The sequence below is a fragment of the Alligator mississippiensis genome, chromosome 13, assembly GCF_030867095.1.
Source record: "Alligator mississippiensis isolate rAllMis1 chromosome 13, rAllMis1, whole genome shotgun sequence".
NCBI lineage: Eukaryota > Metazoa > Chordata > Crocodylia > Alligatoridae > Alligator > Alligator mississippiensis.
Window position 1 is genome coordinate 24,982,955 of NC_081836.1, and position 25,118 is coordinate 25,008,072.

The 25,118-nt window shown below is 57.0% G+C and overlaps 2 protein-coding genes across 7 annotated transcripts in view; one reads left to right on the forward strand and one right to left on the reverse strand.

Annotated features, from left to right (window-relative positions):
* Nucleotides 1–17,760, forward strand: part of GLIS2 (GLIS family zinc finger 2) — a 47,961-nt gene extending 30,201 nt beyond the window's left edge. For 2 of the 3 annotated variants that reach the window (XM_059716486.1, XM_019492998.2), the window contains 6 exons: nucleotides 5,193–5,486; nucleotides 6,716–6,888; nucleotides 9,270–9,446; nucleotides 9,994–10,127; nucleotides 11,856–11,974; nucleotides 12,389–17,760. In XM_059716486.1, the coding sequence (XP_059572469.1) occupies nucleotides 5,306–5,486; nucleotides 6,716–6,888; nucleotides 9,270–9,446; nucleotides 9,994–10,127; nucleotides 11,856–11,974; nucleotides 12,389–13,203 (1,599 nt within the window). In that variant the 5' untranslated portion in view covers nucleotides 5,193–5,305 and the 3' untranslated portion in view covers nucleotides 13,204–17,760. Of the gene's footprint in view, nucleotides 1–4,322; nucleotides 4,498–5,192; nucleotides 5,487–6,715; nucleotides 6,889–9,269; nucleotides 9,447–9,993; nucleotides 10,128–11,855; nucleotides 11,975–12,388 lie in introns of those variants that run through there. The other variant, XM_006274739.4, reaches the window with a different exon arrangement.
* Nucleotides 17,761–19,752: 1,992 nt separating this feature from the next.
* LOC102574404 (mitochondrial import inner membrane translocase subunit TIM16) overlaps nucleotides 19,753–25,118 on the reverse strand; it is a 217,098-nt gene continuing 211,732 nt past the window's right edge. For 2 of the 4 annotated variants that reach the window (XR_009456313.1, XR_009456312.1), the window contains 4 exons: nucleotides 24,847–24,933; nucleotides 21,453–24,273; nucleotides 20,970–21,106; nucleotides 19,753–19,885 (listed from right to left, as the gene is read on the reverse strand). Coding sequence is in view for 2 of the 4 variants with exons in the window: in XM_059716485.1 (XP_059572468.1) it covers nucleotides 19,799–19,885; nucleotides 20,442–20,507; nucleotides 20,970–21,106; nucleotides 21,237–21,321; nucleotides 24,847–24,933 (462 nt within the window). In the remaining 2 variants the exon portion in view is untranslated. Of the gene's footprint in view, nucleotides 19,886–20,441; nucleotides 20,508–20,969; nucleotides 21,107–21,236; nucleotides 21,322–21,452; nucleotides 24,274–24,846; nucleotides 24,934–25,118 lie in introns of those variants that run through there. The other 2 variants (XM_059716485.1, XM_014597450.3) reach the window with 2 other exon arrangements.

The following is a 25,118-nucleotide window of genomic DNA, read 5'->3' on the forward strand; positions in this document are numbered from 1 at the left end:
TTGGGGAGCGTAGCTTAGGTTGGTGGTGATGGTAACAGCTTCTCTGCGCCACGCAGCTGCTGCCAAGTGAAACTTGGGGAGACAACAGCAAGGGCTTAGTGACGCCACAGTAACACATGGGCCATGGGGCTTAGTGAAGCCAAGATAACCCGTGAACTCCAGGGCGCTTAACAACACTGCGGTGATACACAGACCACAGTGCTATGCAACACTAGTGAACCATAGGCTCCAGGAGCTTAGTGACCCTGAGGTGGCATGTGGGCCCAGGGGCTTAGCAGTGCATAGTGATATACAGGCCCCCAAGGCTTAGCAGCAGACAGGCCTGGGGGGAGGGGTACTACATGTCAATGGTATATGCTGTAGTGACAGGCAGACCCGAGGCTGAGTGACACTGTGGTGACAGAAAAGCTCCAAGGGCTTTGTGAAACTGCAGTGAAATGCAGGCCTAGGTGGTTGTGGTCCCATTCCCCCCCTCATGACACACAAGCCGGGGGACTTAGTAACAGGCAGAGCCTGAAGCTTAGCAGTGCTATGGTGACACCTAGGCCCTGGAGCTTAGAGACATTGTGGCGACACACAGGCCTTGGAGCTTAGCAGTGCCACAGAAATGTGGGTCCCTGGGCTTAACGATGTCCCTGGGCTTACAGGAAGGTTTGAGGGCTTAGCTAGTCTGTGGCAAAATGCCGACATTGAGGCTTAGGGGCACCACAGCAACATGCAGGCTCTATGGCCCAGTGATACCACAGTGACATGCAGGCCTGGGATACCACAGTGACATGCAAGCCCAGGGCCTAGTGACACCACAGTGACACACAGACCTGGGGGTTCAGCAATACCACAGCGACACGCCGGCCCAGGGGTGTAGTGCCGTTCCAGTGACACTCAGGCGTGGGGGCCCAGTGATTCCACAGTGAGATACAGGCCCCAGAGTCCAGTGATGCTTAAGCAACACACAGGCCCCAGACCTTAGCAATACTGTGGTGGGACTTAGCGATGCTGTAGCAACCTGTAGACTCAGGGGCTCCATGATACCACACAGACCTTGAGGCTTAGCAAGGCTGTGGTGACATGAGACCCAGGGCTTCCATGGTGTAGCAGCAAGACATGGGCCCTGGGCTTAACACCATGGCAGCAACACACAGGCTCTTAGCAGCACTATAGTGACATAGAGCCTCAGGCAGCCAGTCCCTGCCATCCCTGCATGGAGGGCTAAATGGGGAGGGCAGAGCTGGGGCTGAAGTTCGTGTCCAGTTTTCTGTGGTGGAGAACAGTGCTAGGTGCCTGGCTGGATTGGGATCCAGGAGGTTTTCTCCCTGTGGTCTTGCTTTAGATTCTTCCCAGCACATGCAGGGACCTAGATGGAAGAGCTGTCCTCATGAGAGCCTGACCTTTTACCCTGCTCCCCTCCATATACTCAGCCCATGTATAAACAGGGAGCTACAAGCTGATCATTATCAGAGGGCTGGGACCAGGCCCTGCAGTGCTCCCTAACATGCTCCTCCAGCATCCCCTGCACACAAGTGTAGCTTACCAACCTGCACTACTACTCTCTATTGGCAGCTCATCAACCAATGGACTTCAAGACAGCAGGGATCCTTGCTCAGCCCTTCAGAGTATCACTTGGTAATAGACCCATCAATGCCAGCCACATGTCTTTGTGAGAAGGAAGGCTGGGCTTGAGACTGAAGCATGAATATGGGAGGCAGACACCTGAGGTTCTGGCACCTTGCAATATGCTCTGTGTGCTCCTCCACATTCTCCAATGTCCTACTCCTCCAAATCGACATATAGGGTAAAGACTGGCTAATCTAGAGGCAACTTTTGTCTGTAGGCCACTGGCACAACCCTGCTTCAGTCTCTCAGGCCCCAGGGACATGGCCTTCCCTGCAAAGGGCCTGGTGTGTGGGAGCCTCTTACCTTAGACACCAAACTGAGCCCCAGTTTTGGAGCGTCTAGGATGTGTTGTCAGACTCCCCTTCAAATGCAAGAACTTTGAGACTGTGCCTGTCCCTGGCCTCACTGTACAAGGCAGGACTCTTTTCTCTGTCTGTGCTTTGTGCATTCCCAGAGCCTTACTGTCTTGGGATTTCAAAGCACTCCCCACTCGAGGAGCCAATTCTAGACCCTCTGAGCAAATGGGCAAGGATAGCACATAGGATGAATGACTTTCCGAGTGTTTACAAGTGGCCTAGTACCAGACAGCCCTGACTCTTAGACCACTGAACCAACAGTTCCACCTTACTCACCCCCAGGAGCTGGACACAGACCCCAGCAATCTGGGGCTGTCTCAATCCCAAAATGCCCCTTTATTTCTGATGGTGTCTAAACACATGACAGATTTTTTGCTGCAGGTACCTCAGAAATGCTAGTAAATAACCCTAGCATTCCTTCCCTGTGATGAAATAAATGTGAGCCCTAGAGAGAGCTCCTCTGTTGGAATCACCTCCTGTCTACACTGCATAGAGCATCTTGCCATGTGCTACTGCATATGTGTGTACATGCATAGGCATTCATATGCATGCACACACTCACATGTGCACATGCCTCCATGCACTCCTGTCCAGAGATGGGTCCAGGGGGGATCCCCTGGCTGATCTGTGTGCAGGGGGAGCCCCCAGGCTATACCTGCTCCACTGTAGCTGAAGGCTGCCACTGTGTAGTGTCCTGGGCTTGACAGGGAACAGCAGTGGTAGCACACAAGTTCCTCCTTCCAGCACCTGCTCCCAGACAGCAGGGCATGTCTTAGGGGGTTAGCAGGGAGCAGGGACCGGAAGAAAGAATATGCATGCTGCTGCTGGTGTTCCTGGCCGAGTCTGGCTCCCCACACAACCAGTCCCCTCAGCCGTTCACTAGAGCAGGACAGGAATGGCTCTTTCCACCCACCCCACCCTCCCCAAATCCCCTGATCAACAGGGACAGTGGCAACAGTGCTGGTGGCACGTGGGCAGGGGGCAGGTCCACATTCCCCTTTGTGCACCTGCTTCCTGCCTAGCTCCTCTGCCCAACCCAGCATGCCTTACCCCTAGCCCTCCATGGTCTGAGAGTCACTGTGCTGCAACCCCCCACGGATCTGCCGATGCTCACATCCCAGTACATATGTACACTTGCACGCACACACATGCACTCACATGTACATGCACATGCATGTAGTCACACAATGCTCATGCACTTGCATGCATGCATAAGCACACGTGTGCATGCATGCACAGCCACATACACACACCATGGCCTGTGCCCCTACCTGCAGGGCAGCTGCCTACCTGCAGCCAAAGCCAAGCTGTATTTTGTCCTGGGGGTTGTTTGCAGAGATTAGGCCCAGTACAATGGAAGAGCACCATTTGCAGAGTGCATTCAGAGCAAACCTGGCTGGGCTGTCCATAGGGCTGGGGTCAAGGCTGGTGCAGCTCCCTGCTTGCTGCTCCCTTATAGCCAGTGAACAAATGTGGTTGCCCTGCCACCTCTTCCATGGAAATGGCTCTGTGGCTAACCTCACTGCCCTATGTAGCCAAGCAGAATAGGAGTCAAGAAGAGAGGGAGGCTGGAATCGCAGTGCTATGGGCAGAGCTGGCAGGCTACTTCTGCTCAAGTTGCTGTCATATCCAACTTCCTTCTGTGGGCACCACAGAGGCAGACACAAGTGAAGACAGAAAGACTGGCGTGTGGCTGGGCCAGCATCAGCTCATGCCCATGCCCCTCCTTGCAGAGCCCTGCAACTTCTTGTACCCTACTCTGATGTCTGACCCATGCAGGTGGAGGAGAAACAGCTGCTTGTAACTCCAGACTCCAGCTGCACGACAGGTCACTCATGCCTGTAAGGCTGGGGAGAGGCAGAGTTAATCCCCAACCCTCCTTGCTGGCCCTGGGCAGGGCTGTGCAGAGGGGGTGCTGTGGGCTCTGAAGCAGCCAAGCCAGTTTTGCTGGCCTGGCCCAGCTCTCCTCTCCTTGCGTGAGGCCCTGGGAGGAACAGGCAGCTTCTGAGTCCAGCCTGGCTCCTGAGGCCTCCTCAGTTGACCTTAGGACTAAGGACGCTCCTTCCCCGCAGCCGGGGGAGTGGGCATGCGGCAAGATTAAAAATGCAGTCCTTGATCAAGAGCCAAGGGGAGGGAGGCGCAGGAGAAGGGACACAGCCAAGGAGGGAAGGGAATCCAGGAACCCTGCCTCCCCCAGTGGAGAAGTGCTGACAAAGTGACAGTAGAAGAGACCCCCCCCCCGCGTGGGGAGGGCCCAGCTGGAGGAGGGGGAGGGGCGGTGGTGGTGCAGGGTGGGAGGGGCCTGTGGCAGCTAGGTCACCCAATGCACCAGCTGCTCAGCTCCAGAGGCGTGCACTGAAATCTGGCCTGATTGCACAAGGAGAATGTGTGATAGACTCAGTGTCCTCCCTTTGGGGCTCTGCTCAGGAGGGGCCCAGGGTGCGGATGGCAAGGAACCACTGAGCAGACTTGATGGACATCAACAGAGCTATGAGGGCCCGGTGCTGGAATCCCAGGGAGAATGCAGGTCAGGAGGATGGGCATCCCCAGAACTGGAGGGGACACAGGGCTGGTGCAGAGGACTTCAGGGTGGGACTGAGACACATTTCTGGGGCTGTCCCCGTTTTCTATATAGAATTGATTGGTCTTCAGATCTGGGCTTTTGCTTTCCAGCGTCCATTTAAGAGCCATTCCAGAATCCTGGTCCCAGGCAGGGACATTTCCAGTGGTGGATGAGTGCGTGATCCCTTGTTCAAGTGTGTGGAAGGCAGGGGAAACACCATGTATTTGGGTCCAAGAAGGCAGTTTTTCCTTAAGCGTTCCCAAGGATAACTGTTCTTTTGGTGTGGTTTAGTAGCCCTTGAGGTGTTGAGGCTTAAAGCCCACGTTATGGAAATGGGAGGCTCCTCCCTAGCTTGCTCCTGCAGCCATATGACTGAGGGCAGGCGAAACTTGGTGGCATCTGAACCCCAAGCCTCCAGGCTTGGGCCTGCACGTAGGATGCCTGCCAAAAGACTTTGGAAACATCTGAAGCCCCTGGTAGGGGTGGAGGATGTTTGCCAGTCATAGGGCCACATATGGTTCTGGACTGACTCATGGATTTGGACTTGATTTGTCTGATTTGGCTTGGAACATGAAAAATTTCTTTAAAAAAAAAAAGTGTGGTCAGAGCAGTAGAAGGAGACCTTTCACCTGCTCTCTCTCTTGGCTTCTCCTTTCCAGGCCACCCAGTTGAGACTGCACCTCCCTCCCTGGGCCAGAGAGGGAGCCAGGTCTGGAAGACGACTTCTCCCTGGTGAAGGACGGGACGCTGCTCGTGGCCAGCACTGGGCACCATGCATTCCCTGGACGAGCCCCTCGACCTTAAGCTCAGCCTCTCTAAGCTGCGGGCTGCACGAGAGAAACGCGAGAGGGGCCTGGCCAGCACCAAGCACCGGGCCCTGCACCGTGAGCTCAGGATTACAGATGATGGCACTACAGCCATTGGCCCCCTCTCTCCCAGCTCCCCGCCAGCTGGTAAGGGCCCAGCCTGCAGAGGGCAGGGGTCCCACTGGAATCTCAGGGTTAGGAGCAGCCATCTGGGCTTGGGCAGAAGGGGGCACCATATGCTGTCAGACTATCCTCCATGTGCAGAGTGGAAGAGAGGTTAGGGCCAAGGTGGGCAAAATACAGCCCGCAGGCTAGATCTAGCCCACCAAGGAATTTTATTGGGCCTATGGTTGGTCCCTCAGCCCTGCTTTCTGTTCCATGGGCAGTGACATGCTGGGAGTGAATCATGGTTTTGCCCTGACCCTTCCCCCCCCGGTCACTGCTTCAAGAACCTGGCCTGGGCTCTGACCCTGGCCCTGGCCTTGCCTACCTGTCCTGCTCCCAGAGGCTGCTTCCCAACCACCTGTGGCCCCATCCCATCTGCATGGCCCAGTACCCTGCCTGCAGGGTCCCGGGCTGCATAAACATCATGTGCTGCCCAAGGCGCTTCTGCAGGTGGCCGCAGTGGTGTTGGCAGCGATGGGGGTAAGTGGTGGGCACCAACCGGCAACCACCCGCAGAGGCTGCCAGCAGTGTTGGCAGCGAGCAGTGACCAGTTGCACCTGTGTGCACCCTCTAGGCATCACCAATGCCAAGCTGGTCTCCATAGAGATCCCAGGGCAGGATGGGGTTGCTGGGTGGTGACAGTGCAGGGCTGGGCCCTGGGGCAGAGCTACTTAGGGGGTTTTGGTGAGCTTGGGGGGGGGGGGGGGGGTCACTCACCCAGCCCACAACAGCTCACCAAAATGTCCTAAGTGACTGTCCAGCCCAAATAATTGCCCACTTTGGGTTAGGTAGTGCCTTGTCTGATTGAAAGGATTCAGCTCCCAGATGTCCTGGCCAGGGCGAGGGGTATTTGGGGCACAGCCTGGCCCCAGACCCCAGGCAATCAGTGATTTGCCCCATTTATTGCTGGGCTGTCATGAACTGGAGTCAGCACTCAGGGAAATCAAAGCAGATGAAGACAAGCAGAGGTGGGGAAGGCAATGTCATGATGCCATCATGTATGTCCCACGCTGGATGGACACTAAAGTCTAGTCCAAGTTATTTTCACCCAAGGCTGCCAGACCACTGTTGTGCACCAGCACAAAGGTGGATGCACTCTTACAGGGATGTGGAGAGGGAAGTCCTGTGAGGAAGCCATGAGAATGAGGGATGTTAGGGAACATGGAGGTTGCTTCTCACCCTTTGCCCTGGCTGGTTCTGTGTCCCCTCAGGCCTCCTGGCACACTCCAAGTTCCATGACAAACGGGATGCCCGCTTCTCCTCGGTACCCATGATGGACCTGAGCCTGTCTCCCCCATCAGGCCTGGACTCTCCTAGTGGCAGCACCTCACTGTCCCCTGAACGGCAGAGCAGTGGTGACCTGCCCACATCCTCCACCCCACATGTAAGTGAGATGCCAGGCCTGGCACAAGGAGCACTGGGATCTTAGGCAGAGCGAACAAGTGCCTGTGAATGAAGTGGGTGAACGACCAGGCCCAGCTCCTTCCTTCTCTATTTGGCAGGAAGGGGCTTTCCCAGGGCCACCCTGGGTAGGGCCTGTTTGATCTGCCCTGGCACTACCAAAGGTTGGCAGCTGGACTGATGCTGTGGCTGCCAGTCATAGTTCATCTCTAGGGCCCTTACTACTCTAGACCAGCAGCTGACCTGCAGTGGGAGTAGGCTGCCCAGAGCAATAGGACCAGGGATGCTGCTAGGGTATGTGGGTAGCTCACTTGGCCCTTACCCCCAGGGATGGGCTGGGGTCTATTTTGGGGGTGCAGGTGGCTTGCCCAGTCTGTAATCCCCTCAAAGGGAATGGGTTGGACAGCAGTGCGAGAAAGAGCCAGGCTGGGCAGGCACAAGAGCCAGCTGGGGCAGAGCTGGGCAGCAGAGTGAGCAGGGCAGTGAGCAGGCAGGAAGAGGGGGATAAATGGCAGAGGCTAGCAGTGCCAGTTACCTATCACATGGTTAGAAGGAGGGAGCAGTGGCCCCAGGAAACAGGCATGGGAGACCATTTCTAGGAAGTGGGGTCGCCCAGGCACAGCCCAGCTGCCCAGGACTATGACCGTGCAAACTATCTGTTAACTTTTCCAACCCAGACTGTGCGCCAGTATTCAAGCCTTGTTTCTGTTAGTGAGAGAAACTGCTGCTGGAGCTAGGGACCTCTTTGTTGCAACCACCTGTATTTACTTGGGAGGGACAAAGTCCTGTTTCCCAGAACACCATGGAAATCAAACAGCAGGAGTCAGTGGCTTTGCCCACAGTTCCACAGCCATGTCTGGCCAGCACTTCACCCAGCAGCTCTCCTCTTGAGGCTGGTTCTCAGAGTCATGCAACAAGCCTCTCCGTGGCTGGCTTTCAGGTCCTGTGTCTGTTCTTTCTGGGCAGTGTGCTGTGCTGTGTCTGCCTTCTTCCTTTTCCACCCCCCGCAACTTCCTCAGCAATACCCATCTCCATGCAGCTCTGTTTGGCCACAGAGGTCCAATCCTGAGTGACTGTGAGTAGGCTTGTGCCTGGGTGAGAGTTCCCATTGCTTCAGGCCCATTGCCACTTACATTTACATTTGTGTGGGGGACAACAGGTCCACCCCGAGCCTGGGCATAGCACCCTAGTAACCTGTAAGGCAGTGCCAGCATGGATCATACCCAGTCACTGATCTGTTGAGCTCTGCTCTCTGGCCCTGACCAGCCCCATGCGCTGTGCCATCCAGAGATGTTCTGCCTGGTAGAGAAATCAGAATCTGTATTACCTTGTCTTCCTCTGAGGGCAGAGCAGGGCAGGGGCTGGCTTTCCCAGGGATTGTGTTGAGTTACGACAGTATGGTGATTCCAGCATAGGGTGACCATCCATCCCAGTTGGAAATATGGGACATCTAGGACACTGCCTCTCCCCCTTCCCAAGTCAGTGGCTTGATGCAAGGAGAGGTAGAGGCAGAGTGTCATGCCTGCCCAACTGCCTTCCTGGGGAACCATGTCACTTCCCTTCTCCACCAAACTGTGCCGTGTACCCGGGATGTTTATTTTAATCTGCACCCCATGCCCGGGACCTGCCTCCAAAATCCAAACTGTCCTGGGAAAAGCAGGATGGATGTTCACCCTATAGCCAGCACCACTTGGTGCCAGGGCTGGGCTTTCATCCATTTCAGTGGTGACATTTCCTGGCACCATTGTCCCACGGGTGCTGTGTGTGCAGGGGTCCCCTGCAGAGCTCAGTGGGGTCTAGCTGGTTTAAATGCCATCTTCCACAGTAGTCTGGAGAGCACTGGCCTCGACTTGGCTCCAGGACCCATCTGTGTGAGGTGAGTCGGCATTAGCACAAGGGCAGCATGGAGACCTGTTGCTCAGTGACCACCTGCACCAAGGAAGGTTGGGATCTGAAGCAGGGGCAGTGGCCTCCCAGTGCCCTAGGCCAGGGGTCAGCAACTTTTTTGGGCAGAGTGCCAAAAACACCTGTGACCTCGACTTGTAAGATGTTGGCATGCCAGGGGAAGATGGTGGGGGAGCTATGAGGGGCCCAATCCTTGTAGTGGCAGTATACCCCAGCCCCTTCTCCACTGTCCACCCTGAGGTCCATGTGCCAAGCAAAATGTCTTTGAGTGCCAGAGGTTGCCTACCCCTGCCTTAGGCTGAGGCTCCCTCCTTTCCCAGCCACTTGCTCTGCTGCCCCTATGGGGCCAGCCCTAGTTTGGCCAAAGGAGCTGCTTGGTCTTCTTGCAGCCAGTTGGGTGCTCCCAGTGTCCCTGAGCTGGGGATTCTAACCAGTCATTTTTGGTCTGCCCTGCCCCAGGATTTCCAGTCCTTGCGCTACATTGATGGCATCCCCAGCTCTTTCCAGTTCTTCCTGCCATTGAGCTCTGGCGGTGCCCTGCACCTGCCCCCCTCAGCCTTCCTGACACCCCCCAAGGAGAAGCGCCTGTCCCCAGAGCTATCCCTGCCGAAACAGCTGGTGTGTCGATGGTCCAAGGTGAGTAGGGGCCTTCCAGTGTGTCATGGTGTCTACTCCGGGTGGCTGGGAGGGGGGTAAACAGAGACTGCAGCCACAAAAGCACATTACAGTAAACCAGGACACAGTCTTTACAGAGAGGGGTTGTATGATGCATACCTGGGTGCCACAGGGGCTGTGTGGTGCATGCTTTGGTGCCAAGGGGGCTGTGTGGTGTGTAACTTGGTTCATGGGAACTGTGCAGCATGTGGTTCATCTGTGGATTTGAATACACCATGTCCTACCTGTGTCCTGGCATTCTCCAGACATCCTGGAGAATCCAACCTGTGCCTATAGGTACCTTCTTCCTCCTGCACAGAACAGTGCTGGGTTGCAGAATGGGAACCTGGCAATATGGGAACAGACTTCATAGCTCAAAGAAGTCCAGGCCGAGATCTCTAGACTCATGCCTGCCCTACTGACCCCAGTTGGACCCCCTCCAGCTAGAAACTGCATGCAGTTCCCAGAGTGCTGGTTTGCCTATAGCTGGCATGTCCCCTAACCCCGGCCCTGCTCCTCCTGCCCACAGTGTAATCAGCTCTTTGATTTGCTGCAAGACCTGGTGGACCACGTCAATGACTTCCACGTGAAGCCAGAGAAGGATGCTGGCTACTGCTGCCACTGGGAAGGCTGCGCTCGCCATGGCAGGGGCTTTAATGCCAGGTAGGGTATGGGACAGAGGACACATTGTCCAGGGGTGGTGACTTGCAGTCCAGATGGCACTGCAGGAGGTGGCTAAGAAGTCACTTTCAGTAGGAACATAACTCAGCCATGTTATCATGAGCTGTGGTGGTTCAGAGACATGATACGTGGAGAGTTTCCAGTCAGATTTCTACTTCTCCAGAATTAATCACCTGCATTGAATTTTCCTGAAGTGGGAGAGTAGGAAGTTCAGGAGTGGGATAGAAGATTGGGGGCTCAACACCTGTTGGACAGGACAGGCACTGAGGATCCAGGCTTAGTGAGTCACTGTGGACAGTTTGATAAAAATGTCAGCATGGAGCTCGGCAGCCATCAAAAGGCAAACAAGGTGTAAGGGATTTTTAAGAAGGGAATTGTAAACAAAATGGAAAGCATCATCATGCCCCTTTATAAATACATGGGCATCCACACTTTGAATACTGTGCCTAATTCTGGTCCCCACACCTCGGAAAAGATACAGAAGTACTAGAGAAAGTACAGAAAAGGGCAACAAGGATGATTAGTGGTATGGAGGGGCTTCCATGTGAGGAGAGACTAAAAAGGCTAGGTCTATTCAGTTTAGAAAGGGGGCACATGATAAGGATTTACAAAATACTAAATGGTGAAGAGAAATTGATAGGGATTTATTATTTACTCTGACAATGCAAGAACTAAGGGATACAAAATGAAATTAGTAGGTGGTAAGTTTAAAACTAACAAAAGGAAGTTCTGTTTCACACAGAGTGTCATTAAATGGCCACAAGCTAACAGAGAGCAGATTTAGACTGGACATTAGGAAGAACTTCTTCACAGTTCGAGTGGCCAAGGTCTGGAACGGGCTCCCAAGGGAGGTGGTGCTCTCCCCTACCCTGGGAGTCTTCAAGAGGAGGTTAGACGAGTATCTAGCTGGGGTCATCTAGACCCAGCACTCTTTCCTGCTTATGCAGGGGGTCGGACTTGATGATCTATTGAGGTCCCTTCCGACCCTAACATCTATGAATCTATGAATCTATAAAGCATGGAACTCATTAGCACCAGATGCTGGGGAAGCTGGCAGTTTAGCCAGATTCAAAATGGACTCGACACATTTTGGAGGAAAGGTGCATCAGTAGCTATTGAGCATGGGAGTTAGGGATACAGCCTCTGTATCAGAACTTCCTAGACCCTAAATGCTGGAGGCTGCAAGTGAGAGAGGAACAGTGGAAAATCCCTTGATCATACCGTGTTCACTCTCCCTTGCAGCATCCACTCTTTGCCACTCTGTGACATGGGACAGTAGGCAAGATGGACCTATGGTCTGACCCAGTAAATGGTTGTTCATATGTTCTTGTCACTGTGGGACAGGAAAGCTGCTGGGACTCAATGATTAGGCTGTGTGATGGATTAATTGGGTGGAGGCTTCCAGGTTTTTCCATATTCCTCATATGACCTAGAGAAAGTCCTTCCCCTTCTTCCTTTTCCCTTCACCATTCTCTTCCCCTCCCCTGTGTGCTGGGGACCATATCTGCCTCACTCCCTGTCCAGTGGGGGTGGTCCAGGTCTGTTTGTGTGCTCCGTGAAGTGAGACGCTGGCTCGGGAACAATAGTTCCCCAGGTGCTCTGTCCTAGAATTCCTGGGGCAGGAATGGCATGCCCCCTGCAGTCCCCCTGGACATTGGGCCCTGCCTGGCCTGCTCATGGCAGCAGGGCTGTTGCTCTCCCATTGCACAGGTACAAAATGCTGATCCACATTCGCACCCACACCAATGAGAAACCTCACCGCTGCCCCACGTGCAACAAGAGCTTCTCCCGCCTGGAGAACCTGAAGATCCACAACCGCTCACATACAGGTCAGTTGGCAGGGAGAGAGGGGAGGGGGTCCTTGCTGGGCTTGACTCTGCTCACTATACATCCAGTGCCAGAGAGCAAGGTGTTTCCCCCATCCTGCTCAGTTCAGGTATCCAGCATGGAGCCCCTGTGTTGCTACCTAGTGCTGCAAGGTGAGAGTTCTGTGTCCTTCTGGGGTCTGCTGGGGCTGGGCAGCTGCTAGCAATGGTGGTTTGGAGCTGGGGATGCTTACTGCGGGAACTGGCTTGAGACCAGCAGCAGATTTCACATGGGCCCCTTGGCAGCAAGAATGTCCCATTGCTTTTGGCTTGGAGGTAGCCTGGAGGTGAAGGCCCAGGGCTCATACCTGTGCTCTCGGATCCGTCTTGCTCTGGGAGCCTATGGGAGATCCCGGTGCTCTTGTTTCCCCTCTGCAGGCGAGAAGCCCTACATCTGCCCCTATGAGGGCTGCAACAAGCGTTACTCCAACTCCAGTGATCGCTTCAAGCACACACGTACACACTACGTGGACAAGCCCTATTATTGCAAGATGCCGGGCTGCCACAAGCGCTACACGGACCCCAGCTCACTGCGCAAGCACATCAAGGCCCATGGCCACTTCGTGTCTCATGAGCAGCAGGAAATGCTCAAGCTCCACCAGCCCCCAAAGACGCCTGTCGCCTCGGCAGAAGTGCCTTATGTCAATGGGGCGCAGATCATCATCCCCAACCCGGCTGCAATCTTTGGCAACCATGGCCTGCCTGGCCTGGGTGCATCCCTGCCTATCCCCCTCACACCAGCACCCCTGGATCTCAGCACCTTAGCCTGCAGTGGAGTGGGCTCTGCTACACTGCCAGGGCTGCCCAGCCCAGTGCTCTCCCTAAATGGTGCACCCTTGAACTTGGCCAAGAACCCCTTGCTGTCATCTCCATTTGCAGCGGGTGGCCTGGGGCTTCCAGTTGTGTCCCTGTTGGCTGGTGGGGGGAAGACAGAAGTGGAGAAATGCCATGCAGGTGATACCAGAGGGGCCAAAGGCATCAAAACTCAGGGGCAAGAGAGCCGCAAGGAGTCCTCTGAGAGGACTGAGCTATCGAGGCTGAGGCCAACTCCAGAAAGCTTGTCGCTGCTGCCTGGGACGGTGCTGGATCTGTCCACCGGCATGAACTCCATGTCCAGCCCTGATACTCTGCCCCCTGGGTGGGTGGTCATCCCCCCAGGCTCCGTCCTGCTGAAGCCAGCCGTGGTGAATTGAAAGGTGAACGAAGCCCAGCCACAAGCCCAGCACCACTTTGGCCTGTGGATTAATGGGCAGATCCAAGCAGGGAGGGGGAGAAATGGCATCCCTGTACCCTTCTCCAGTCACCTCTTACCTGGACTTCAGCTCTGTCTTGTTAACCTTCACGAAAGAAGAAACCAACTCTTCTGAGAATAGCAATAATCCCCATGCAGTCCCTGCAGCTGATGATGGCCCAGCCCCATCAGTTGGCTTGGCTCTGTCCAGTCCAGAGGCCTCTTCATGGGACCGTGCCATCCAGCAACTTTCCATGTCCCCACCTTGCGCCTCCTGCAAGCCAGCTAGGCAGCATCAAGGCTGGGTGCATCCCAGAGCAGGCTCTGTACTCCTGACAGAGCCAGCCTGGATGGAGGAAGGACCAGAACCAGGCTGTGACCCAGGAGGCAGTGTGCTGATAAAGCTGGACTGTGTTAGTGGATTGGGCCTGGTGCCTGAGTGTGGTGTTCCCCACTGTCCCTCGGAGGGCGCAGGGTTACTCCACTGGGTGCCCTGGTCTGGCTCAGGCCTCAGGCAGAAGCTAGCATCTCTATTTATTTATCAGGCGTGCCCCCTTTTTCTGACTGGTCCGTGTTGGGCTCTTCTCCCATGGTGCTGACCAGGTGTCCTCCAGCCTGAGGCCTCAGCCACATGGCTGCTGCAGCGGTTTCCCAATGCCCATCCCACTCCTCCTGCCCCTACACTGTGCATTTCCTGGAGATTGGGCATAGGAGCAGGCTGGTTTCTGGTGGAGAAAAAGATGCTGTTTCCATAGCACTGGGCCCAGAGATCCTCTGGGGGCCCTGGCACCTTAGGGTTTCTTGGCATAGGGCAGGTTTCCTGGTGAGGCCAGTGGCCCCTAGCCAAGAGCGGAAGTGAGGGGTCCCATCAGTCACCCAGATTCCTCTCTTCACACTATCCTGCAGGCAGTGGCTCCTCAAGCTTCATGTCACCCTTGTTACTGCAACCACAGCTGCCCCTTGGCACCAGGCCCACCACCTGTCCCATGTCAGTCAGCTTGGCAGAGACATAGCTGTCTGATAGTGAATGGTGCCAACCCAGACCACAGCCTTGTTTTGCCTGAATTCTGCAGTGATGGGAATTAAATCTTTGGTTCCTCGTCAGCCTTAGAGAACACTTTGGGATGGGCACCCACATGGGCATGGGCATGTGTTCCACCCATTCCAAGAGAGCCAGGTCCTGCTTGGCATCCTCTCTGCAGTGGCCCTGCCAGCTCCTTGTGTCCACTTTAGGTCTTGGCACCAGTCATACCCCACATCCAGAGGCTCCCAGGGTGAGTGTTGCCAGTTCACCATACCTAGCAGGAGGGAGGAGAAGCTGGAGTCCGTCAGGGGCAGAGGATGCTAGCACAGCAACCAGAGTGACCTGCCCCCATTTCCCACCGTCATCTGCAACAGGCAGCTAGGCTCCCTACAGATCCATCAGGGGATTTCCTGCCCTGCCCTGCCCTGCCCTGCCCTGCCCAAAGCATGGCATCCCTCAGTCCTGGAGGTGAAGGGCCCAGCCAGGCAGAAATACCCACACCACTAACATGCTGAGCTTTGTTCTGCTGGACATCCAGCCCCGCTTGCAGCATCCAGGATGTGGACATGGACGAGCCACAACCTGCTGAGGAGCCCTCCTGTGCATGTCCATCGTGTGCATGACCCAAATGAACCCATGCAGTGCCAGGGTCCCATGCACCAGTGGAACCAGCAGAACTGAGCCACAGCTGAGCCCTGCCAGCTGAGGCACTGGGCAGCGATGAGGCATCAGGGAGACCCTCAGCTGGACTGCATCGACTCTGCTCCTTTCTACACTGGTTCTCCTAGACCAGGAGACAGATGGCCGTTCCTGACCCCACACAGTGCCACGGAGAGAACTGCCTCCCCTGTCCCCGGATCCTACCTGCGACAACGCATACTGCCTAAGTATGTGGCTTGGACCCCCACAGCACCTTCCCTGACAAGGAGCGAGGGTGCCATTGTGTTTAGCTATGTTAGTACCTTATCATGTAATGCAAGTGTGTGTGGCTGGCAGGCAACGTGGGATAGAAGCACCCTCTTTTCTTGGCGTGAACCCCAGCCCCTTTAGCTGGGCACCCAGGTCTGGGGAGAGAGGGGGTAGTTCCTTATCTAACACTGGAGCAGGCAAATCGATACCCCTCCCCCAGCAGCTCTGCTGGGCATTGTGGACACCCTGTGCCCTTGGTCTGACCCCAGGCTGAACCTGGGTCATTGCCTACCTCCGGCTTTGGCCTGTTCACACAGGGCTGCACCTCGGCTGCTCCCAGGAATGACTCCATTGGCCTCCTCCCCAGCTCAGCCCCTCATGTGCCGTCAGTGCCCCCAGCCCTGACACCTCTCTGACCTGGCACTGAGCTCTGCTCACATGCTTGTCCATGCTGCTGCCTGTGCAAGCTGAGGCTGTGGCCCTTCCTTTGCTGGCAGGCCAGCCAGCTCTGTCCTGCCTCAGCCAGCAGAGAAACTGTGCCCAACAGCAGGATATTGCTGCACTCCTGAGCTAAAGATTGGGACCACTTCACCCCGTTGGAGCCCTAGCCCTGATCCCCATTCACCAGTCACTCCTAGGCCTGGGTCCCCACAGAAAGCAAGTGGCAGCTAAGGGGAGGTCTTTCTTCCCCCCCCTCCCCGCACACAATTGGCCTGGAATGGAGGAACACAGCAGGGAGTAAACAGGGGACCACAGTTTGAGAAATAACCACCTCTCTTCCTGCAGGCCAAGCACATCCCCTTGCTCAAGCCCGAGCTCACATGCAGGGCAGGGAGGGAACAGCCACATGCCTGTCACAGCCACTTGCTTTCAACAGGCTCAGCTGTGGACAGGGGTAGGGGTGTCAGCTGCTGGGGAAGGTGCAAGAGCTCTCAGCAGGCTGGGCCTTCCTCCCCTACCTCCTAGGAAAAAAGTGTTGTTTGGAAGGGAAGCCCCCACCCTGCAATCTGCCCTGCAGCACCCTGCTGAGGTGGTGGGGTGAGGACTGCGGAAGGTGCTGTGCTCAGAGCCCCCAAGACTCTGCTCTGGGAGGCTGTAGCCATCCCACCAAACCACATCAGGCCCCATGCCTGGGAGCAGCTGGGGCCAGTTGCTTCAAGAAGAGGCAGGAGCCAGCAGGTAGCCAGGCCAGTGGACAGAGCAGGGGCAGCAGAAGTGCAGTGCAGGCAGTGCCCTATGTGCTTGTGGCCATGTCCCCATACAGCAGTGTGGCCTGTGGCATCTGCAGTTCACAGCATGCACTGTCCCACCCTGGGCCCTCTACCGTGGGCCTGGTGGGGCCTGGCTCGATGCTGGCTCGGAGGGGATCACAGGACAGTCAGTGTGGAAGGTGGAGATGGGGACAGACCTGGGACCCTGCACTGAAGGGCTCTGGAAGTTCATCAATGGCCAAAGAAAAAGGGTGGCTGCAGGGGCTTGTTGTAGCCACAGAGCTGCAGTGAGGCATTTGTGTTGGTGCCCACTTGGCGAGGCCTGGGCCTGCCTCTCCCAGGCAGACCTGCACAGTACGTACCATAAGCTGTTCTAGACACCGCAGAGCCGCGAGGCCCGTTATAAGCTACGTAAACTCATTAGACTGACTAGCCCTTTGAGTGGCAGCTCTGCTCCCCCCCTGCCCCCCCCCCCACTTCCTGGGGCCAGGTGTAGGAGCCACCTCCCTGCCCAGCTCTTATGCAGTGCAGGCTCCTCAGCTTCCCTCCCTCCCTGCACTGCCCCACCGACACTCCCTCTCCTGGGGGATTCTTATACCTCGGCCAGAGGGGGCCCTGGGACTGCCCCCTCCCTAGGGGGCCCTCATTTTACCTCTTGACTGCCCCTCGATTGCAGCGGGGTCACTTGTGTCTTTTTTTCCCCTCTTTGTCCACAAGGGGGTCCTGTGTACCTCTCAGCTGCCCCTCAGCAGGACCCCTGCTACACTGCCTTCCCCTGATCAGTGGGGCTCCTGCAGCCCTGCACCACTGGGAGTATTCTCTGTGCCCCTCCTCTAACCCCCCCCACTGCAGCTCCTGGAGGAATGGGCCCTCAAGGTCTACTAGGAGGATCAGGGACTTTCACCAGCCCCACATCCCAGCCAGGCAGCCTGAGGGAGCTGGCCTCTCTGCCCCCCAGCCCCCTTTTGGCAACACCTGGCTCCAGAGAGCCCATGGGACTTGCTGAGGGGAGCCTGGGCTGTGGCTGCTACATCCCCTGTTGGGGAGCATGAGCTGATGCCAGAAGAGCAGTGTGCCACTCAAAGGGTTACCCTTAGCACAGCATGTGACTTGGTGATAGACTAGGCCTGCTAGGGCCGGTGTACGTTTCTTTTCCGTTCGTTGGTTTGTTGTCACACATTCCAGGACATCAGTATTTTAACAGTTTCTAAGTGCCTTTCTATTGTAGTTTCTGTTTTTTCTCTTGGCTCCATTGCTGTTAGCATAGACTTTAAAAATAAAGAAACAAGGAGAGATAAGCTAACGACTATAACACTGTCTTCCTCCTTGGGAGAGGGGAGTTTATTAAGAAAACAATAAAGTGAGCTGAAAAGTTGCTTCAGACATCCTGGCTTGTGATTATGTACCCCTAGTGCCACCTTGAGAACCTCCAGCCTATGCAGAGCACAGGCCACAGCCTTGTGGCCCCCATGCCTTGACCTCCCTTTACCAGCTGGATACTGCCAGCAGCAGACGGGTGTTTATAAAGTGCAAGGCAGGAAGGTGCATGCAGGCAGCACATGGGGCTCTGGGAATTAAAGCAGGCTGCGTTCAAGCCCGCAGAATGAGGCTACCCAACTCACCACCCCCTGGTCCTTTCTGCTTGCTGCCCACTCAAGCTGGCTGCTCTCCACCCGTGCAGGACCAGCATGACTGGCATTCTGGCTGCCGCAGGGCTCATGATGAGGAGTTGAAACTCAAGCCCATTCTTTGGGTATCAATGCCACTCTTACCTCCGAAATGGATCAAAAGGGAAAGAAGCAAGATTAAACAGAATGAACCCAGGAGCAGACAGGAATTGTCAACTTTCCCTGGGGCTGCCACTGGAGTGAGAAGCCAGACATGAGCCATGCCACAGCCCATACCCAGCACAGGAGGGATGGAGGGGAGGGTGGGAACATCTGAATAGCTCGTGCCTTTCTTTACCAAGGGCAGGGCACCAAGGGGAGGGAGGAAAGTGGAAATGGCTTCTTAGCCAGCTGGGCCTAGCCAGGTTATTCTGGGATCTGGAGTCTTGGCCAGTCTGAATGCAGCACCCCAGAAACAGGTCTCAAACTGGGTGAATCACAGGGTGAATGCTATTTGCTCCTACTCCTCCCCCTCCCTCTTCCCTTTCCAAGACCTTTTCACCTCATCACCCAGGAGGCTGGGGGCTCTCCCTGACTGCAATTCCTGAGCATTCTCCCCTGTGGGCACAGCCTTTGCCTTCTTCCCCAAGCTGCAGGACAGCACTTGCCTTGCAAACCCTGTGCCTGCCTCCCCTGCTGCACTACTGCAGCTGCAGGGGGTGACAGACCGTGCATTTATGATCTAGTGGGAGTGAGCACCACTGGCCGCAGGATGAGCTGCTGCAGTCAGAGGGCAGGGCTAATCATGATCGGCTGCAACCCAGCATACAGCAAGGGCAGAGAACAGCCCCAGTGCCATCTCTTGGCAGATGCCAGGTTGGATTAGCTCAGAGAGCCCAATTGACCTCTGCCCTCCATCTCCAGCCAGTGCTTTTCCACTACACTCAGCTCAAATCTTCCTGCAGCAATGAGTCACACCCAGGAGACAGGGTCATACAGGCAGGGGAAAGCACTTGGCTACAATCCAGTGTGGTAAAACCTGTCTAGGAAACAGGAACCAAACCACCACTAGCCATGTCCCCAGAGTGTTCTGGCCTGGGCAGCACCAGACAGCAGCCCAGGTGGCAGGGGGACTCTGGAGCTTTGCCCTGATCCTGAGCAAACTCCATTCCCCAGGGCTGAAAGAGCTGGACAAGAAGCAGCCTCATGGCAGCTCTGGGACACAGGCAGCTCCAGCACACCTGCCCAGTGTCTCCCTGCCTGCTTAGGCCCATGGCTCCCAAGAGAGAGTGGGATGACCACCGCTCTCAACAGCTACAGCAGGATCAGTATCAGGTCTCTGCTGCCCCTCAGATGCCAGCATGAGGAAGGGCCCTCGCCCCCAATACTGCAAGCCACAGAGCAGTGGCCCCAGGCAAGGGCAGGAGAAAACAGTGCAGAGCTCAGTGGACGGGACCAGGGCTCTGCCTTGGAGCCATAAGTACAAAGATGTTTGCCTTGGAGCACTGTGCTGCCAAAGCAGCAACTGGTGGTCTGGCACCACTGGGTATATTTTTAGCTCTGCCGGGGGGGGGGTGAACACTTGGAAGCCATGTTAGGAAAATGGAGTAGTGCAGCAGAGCCAAGCCCCCCCCCCAAATCATCCTGTGCTGCCCACTGGACCAGGGCTGTGTGCCTGTCCTGTAGTGTTATCCCAGAAGCCTCCCCCTGCACCTGCCCCAAAGCCCTGCAGCTTCAGATACACACAGGGAGCCAACAGATATTTCCTGGCTAGCTATAATTTAGTGGGGGAAACAGGGGACAGAGTTATGTCTCTGGCTTCTGCTCTTCCTCTTTTTGGCTCTGGGCCTGGATCCACAGCTCCTCATCCAGCCGCTCCTTGGCTCTCAACACCTGTGGGACAAAGGCCTTGCAGTGACTCAAAGTGCCATAAAGGTGGAGAGTGAGAGAGGGGGAGGGCACAGCTGCTTTTCCCAACCTAAGTCAGGCCCCTTTACAGGCTTCCACAAGTCAGCCCTTCTAGTCCCTGTTCAATACTGCTGTGAAAAGCAGCCACGTGGAGGCAGCACAATCAGCTGCTGACGCCAAGTTATGCAGCCAGGTACATGCTACACTTGAGGACAGTTTCCAGACCAACTCCCTGCCCAGCAATACATGTTCCCTGGATGGCATGAGGCCTCACAGGGCGAGTACAGGGGACTCAGAGGGACTAGGGAGTGTGTGAAAGCCCTTTGAACCCTGCCAGCAGGAAGTTCTCACTAGCAGCCTGCCCTGAAAGCAGCTCATTCAGCTGACGTGCACCCAGGCAAACACAGCAAGAACCCGCGGATGCCTTACAGCGTAGGTCTCCAAGAGCTCACTGCCACCCCCACGAAGCCCTGAGCCACACCCTGCTGCCAGCCCAGGACCATGGTGCAGGGCTAGCTGGAGTCCTGAGCCACCTGCTTACCTTGGACTGCACATAAAATGATCCCCCCAACGACTTGTCGTTCACCTTGAACAAGTGCTCATAGTTCTGCCAAAAGGAAACGGGTGCTCTTAGCCACGGTGCAGCACGTGCCAGTGGCCAGGAGCAGGGGCCAGCAGGGCTGTTCTAAACAGCCACCGGTCTCACCAGCCAGTGCCAGGGACAGGCCGCAGCGTCTGCGCTGGCAGGGAAGGGGCCCGGGTCTGCCCAAGCTAGTGTCACCACCCACTGACCCAGATCTGCCAAGGGAGTGAAGAACTGCCAGGAGGTCCTGCATCCCCTCAGCCACTGCGTTGGCCACCAACAACAGGAGACAGAGAGAGCCCCGTGGGCAAAGGAAGAGAAGCCCCAGGGGTGGCCGGGTCCCTGGTCTACGCTGGGCTGCTGCAGGACAGCTCTGCCCCCCACCTGCTGCAGCACCCCTGGCCAAGGAGGCACCCCGCCGTCCCATCGGTTCCTGCCCGGCCTGTGCAGGCAGCAGCGCCTCCACCCGCCCCCGTCTCGCCTCACCTTCTGGATTTCCTCGGGTGCGAGGCTGGACACGTTGAGGATCTGCTTCGCCTCCTGCAGGCTGATCCCCGCCACCCTGGACTCCGCGGCCGACAGGGGCCTGCCGCGGCCCCGCGCTTCCGCCATTGCCCGGCTCGCTGCGCAGACACACGGGCCCCCTCAGCCTCGGGGCCGGCCCGGCACCTCCCCCACGGAGCCGCCCGCCCCGCGGCACCGAGACTCCCCCTCCCCCACCCCGCGGCACCGAGACCCGACCCCCCGCCTCACCTGCAAACTCCTGGCGCAGCGCGAGCGCGAAGGCCCGGCCCAGCACCTGCGCCCCCAGCACCACTATCTGCGCCAGGTACCGGGCCTGCGGGGCGGACAGTGCGTCACCGGCGGCGCCCGGGCCCGCTGCGGGGGTGAAGGGAGGCCCGGGCCGCCAGCCCGCCCCGCCCCGCCCCGCCCCGCCCCGCCGCCGCCGCCGCCGCCGCCCGCACTCACCATGTTCCCGGCACTTCCGCCCCCTCGAGGTCACCGGGTCAAGGCGCAAAGGGCAGCGCCGGGGACTCACAGTCGCGATGGCGGCGGCGCAACGCAGCCATAGAGCGCGACGGGCAGAGCGGCGCCCGCGCCCAGGGCGCCCCCCGCGGGTGGCGGGGACGCTGCAGCTGCGGGAGAAGCCGGGCGGGGCCTAGAGGCGGGAGCCGGCTGCAGCGGGGGGCGGGGTGGCGGCCAGTGCTGAGGCGGGCCCGCCCCTCCGCGCCCGTGGCCGTGTCCGCGCGAGCGCTGGGAGCGGCCGCTGCGCCCCGCTGTAGACTCCGTGCACACGGGCGGGGTTGGGGCTGCGGCCTGGGGGAGCTCCGGCCCGGCCGGGCCCACGCTGGGGCAGGTGTTAGGATTCACGGGGGCGCGGGTGAGAGCCGCGAGGGCAGAATACCGCTGTCCCCCCGTAGGTGCCCAAAGGCGGGGGGGGCGGGGCCTTCACCTTTCTGGTGGCAGCTGGGGTGGGAGCTGCTTTTCAGCGCCGAAGCACAAAGCTGAAAATCGGGGGCTGCAGATCCCAAGGGGGAAGCGCGGCTGCAGCTGGGCTCATGCGGGCCAGGAGCTCCTGGGAGGCCTAGCACTGCCTGTGGGTCTAGGGCTGCTAGCGTCCAACCGACCCCTGGCAGCTCAGCTTGGGGTCCTGCTTGTAGAAGCAGCCAGTGACAAGGCAGCTGGTATCAGAGAGAGGGGGACTGCCAGGCAAGGGAAGGAGCTGGTGATCCTGTTGTGCCCCAAGCCCTGGCCATGCAGGACAACAGGAAGGAGCCTTTCTTGGTGCCTCGGGGACAAGGCTCAGGGTGGAGGGACCTCTCAGCATTTTCCTCTCTTTTGTTCAGTGCTCGCACAAGTTACAAATGAACCATCCCAACCTGGGTGTTGCTGGGGCTTGCCCTTGCCCTCTGGGTAGGCAGGTGCCTAGCGCTGCATGGATGTACCTGTGCTGGCTCCTGCCCCTTGCCCCAGAGCACCCCCCTACCCAGCTCTAACTTGGCCTGTCACCAGTGCTGCTCCAGGAGCCAGGCCTCTTAGCAGTGGGCTTTCCCCCTGCACCTGGCCCTGCAGCTGTTTGTGACCAGTGCTTTGCCAGCACTGCCTGGTTCTCTGGTCTCAGCAGACTCCCCTTTCAGGACAGGCCACTGGCTGGGCTGTGCTTTCCTAGAGCACCTCAGATGTAGTACAGGTGACCCTGTGAGCTGGCACCTGCCGGGGTAGCTATCCCCGGACACTATCAGCTGCTGCTGCTGTTGTGGTGGGCACTGCAAAGCATCTTGATGCATCTCCCTGACATCGCTAGAGGCAGCTACACAAACCGGATGGAGTAAGCAGACATGCGTTCTAGCCCAGGGCTGGCCCAAAGGCTGCATCTCAGCCTCATGGATGGGGTGAGAGGGGAGGAGCAGATATGAATTTAGTGTGTGAGCTGTTCTTTAAGTTAGTCTTGTGGAAGATGTCATCTTGGCCCCACCTGGGGTCTGACAGTTTCCAGAACAGGTCCCACATGAGCAGTGGCACAGCACTGTGCTCCCTGCCTCACCCCTGAACTGGAGAGCGCCAGGGCTGGCTGGGCAGTTTGATTTGCACAGCCCATATTGCCCCTGGGTTCTCTGTTGGAACTGCCCACAAAGGGGCCATTTCCTGCTGACTGGTGGCATTTCTCTGTTGTTCGGCCCCTGCTTGCCATCCAGACTCAGGCTAAGGACTGATGCACAACAGGAAGGGCTGGTGCCCTTGCTATAGAAAACTGACACAGTAAACTCAAGAAAAGTTTCACTGGGCTTTACCTCTATGGGGAGGCACTGGCATTTCTACTATTCAGAGAGCACCAGGCAATGGCTGTGCTGGGACCAGTAGGGTCTACAATCAGGTATGCTGGGTTAGAACTGGTCATGCCCTGTGTTATGAAGGTGCCCACCCATGCCCTTTGGTCTCAATAGCACCTGCTTAAGTGAAAGAAACAGAGCAAGTCAGTACCTCCAAGCAATGTGCTGGTCCTTTGTTGAATGTGGACAGATGTAAGTACAGGCTTGAAGTGAGGCACTTAGGCACTGTGCTGAATGAGGGCCTGAGCCATAACTCTGGCAAAACTGAGGGTGACTGCAGCCATGAACACAGCTGCCTCGGGCCAGGCCAACCTGGATGGCACAGTCCCAAGGCCCTGTCCCCTCCACATGCTCTTGAGGGCAGTTTTGGGGAATGGTTGGTCCCTGAATTATCACTAACCCACTGCACTCCCCACAGCAGAAGTGTGTATATGACAACCAGCCAGAGCACACCTAGCCCCCATGCCTGTGTGACTTGCTGACATAATACTGCTCTAGCTAGGAGCAAGCAAACTCAGAAGACAAAGCAGGGGGAGGTATGGCCAGCACCACCCCTCCCCACCTCCTCTGACAGATCATTAGAGACTAGAGGAGGGCTTGGCCTCAGACACCCTGCCAGTTCCTTTGCAGAGATGATGCTGGACCAGCAGCTGACTCAGAACTTGGAGCCCCCAGACAGAAAGGCAGGTGGCTTCTGTGGGCACTTGGGAGAAGGTCCAGCAGATGGTCCAGGTCTCCACCAGGGAGGTTTGCACACTAGAGTGGGCATGGGAGATTCTTCAGAGTAAGCACTGTTCGAGTGGGGTGCAGTCCAGTTGCTTGCGAAGCCTTGGCGCTGGCTTTGGGGTGCCTGGCTTCTTGGCCTGAGAATACAAGGAAGGGAGGCAAGGATCCAGACAGCTTCAGATATGAGGAGATTGTGGTGCTGAAGGAACAGGACTGCCTTGCCAAGACTAGTCCTGCAAAGGAAGAGACCAGCATGAGCACAGCAGGAGATGGGCATGGGAGCTCAGCTCCAACACCCTGCACTGTGCTGGGCAGCTTGGGGAAACCCAGAGCTTGCCACAGCAGTAAGACAGTTCTGCAAACAAGGAGGAAAATGGGCCATGACTGCATGAGCGCTTGGTAAGGGCTCTTGAGCTTTTTGAAGCCTGCTGGTCCTCTCCAGAGCCCATGTTCCAGGGTTAGGCTCCCATCAGGCAGGGGGACCATCAGGGCTGCTCCACAGCAAACAAGTCAAAGCTTGCTGCATGGCCAGCTCATACTACTGGGAGCAGGAAGCCAGAGCAGCTCCAGGCGTTGGCCATTGCAGTGGGCAGCATGGTCCCACATGGTCCTCCCAGGGGACCAAATACCTGGCAGCCGGCATGTACAGGGCCCCTAGGCCTCCATACATCCTGGGCAGAGCTAGGGACCAGTAGTCAGTGAAACTAGCCCAAGGCCCAGGAGAGCATGTGGGAAACTTGTCCATACAAAGACCACCCATTCTGCACACAGACACCCCAACCGGGCCCCCAGCCCTGTCTTCCTACCCATTCGTCTTCATCCACCCCTTCAAAGGAGTCCTGAGGGAGGGGGTCCTCACGGTTGCCCAGCTTGGCCACCATCGCGCTCAGCAACTGCAAGTAGAATTACAGGGTGGTTGGCACCTGTACCTTGATGGGCACCAGGGGGCTTATCCATTGCTTGCCACCCCTTCCCAGGGATTTTTCTGAGGAAACAGGTCCTATAAGCCCCTGGCAATATGGCACGAGTGCCTGTCCCTTTCTTGGGTACTGTGGTGCCAGATCTCTGGCTCCCGGTT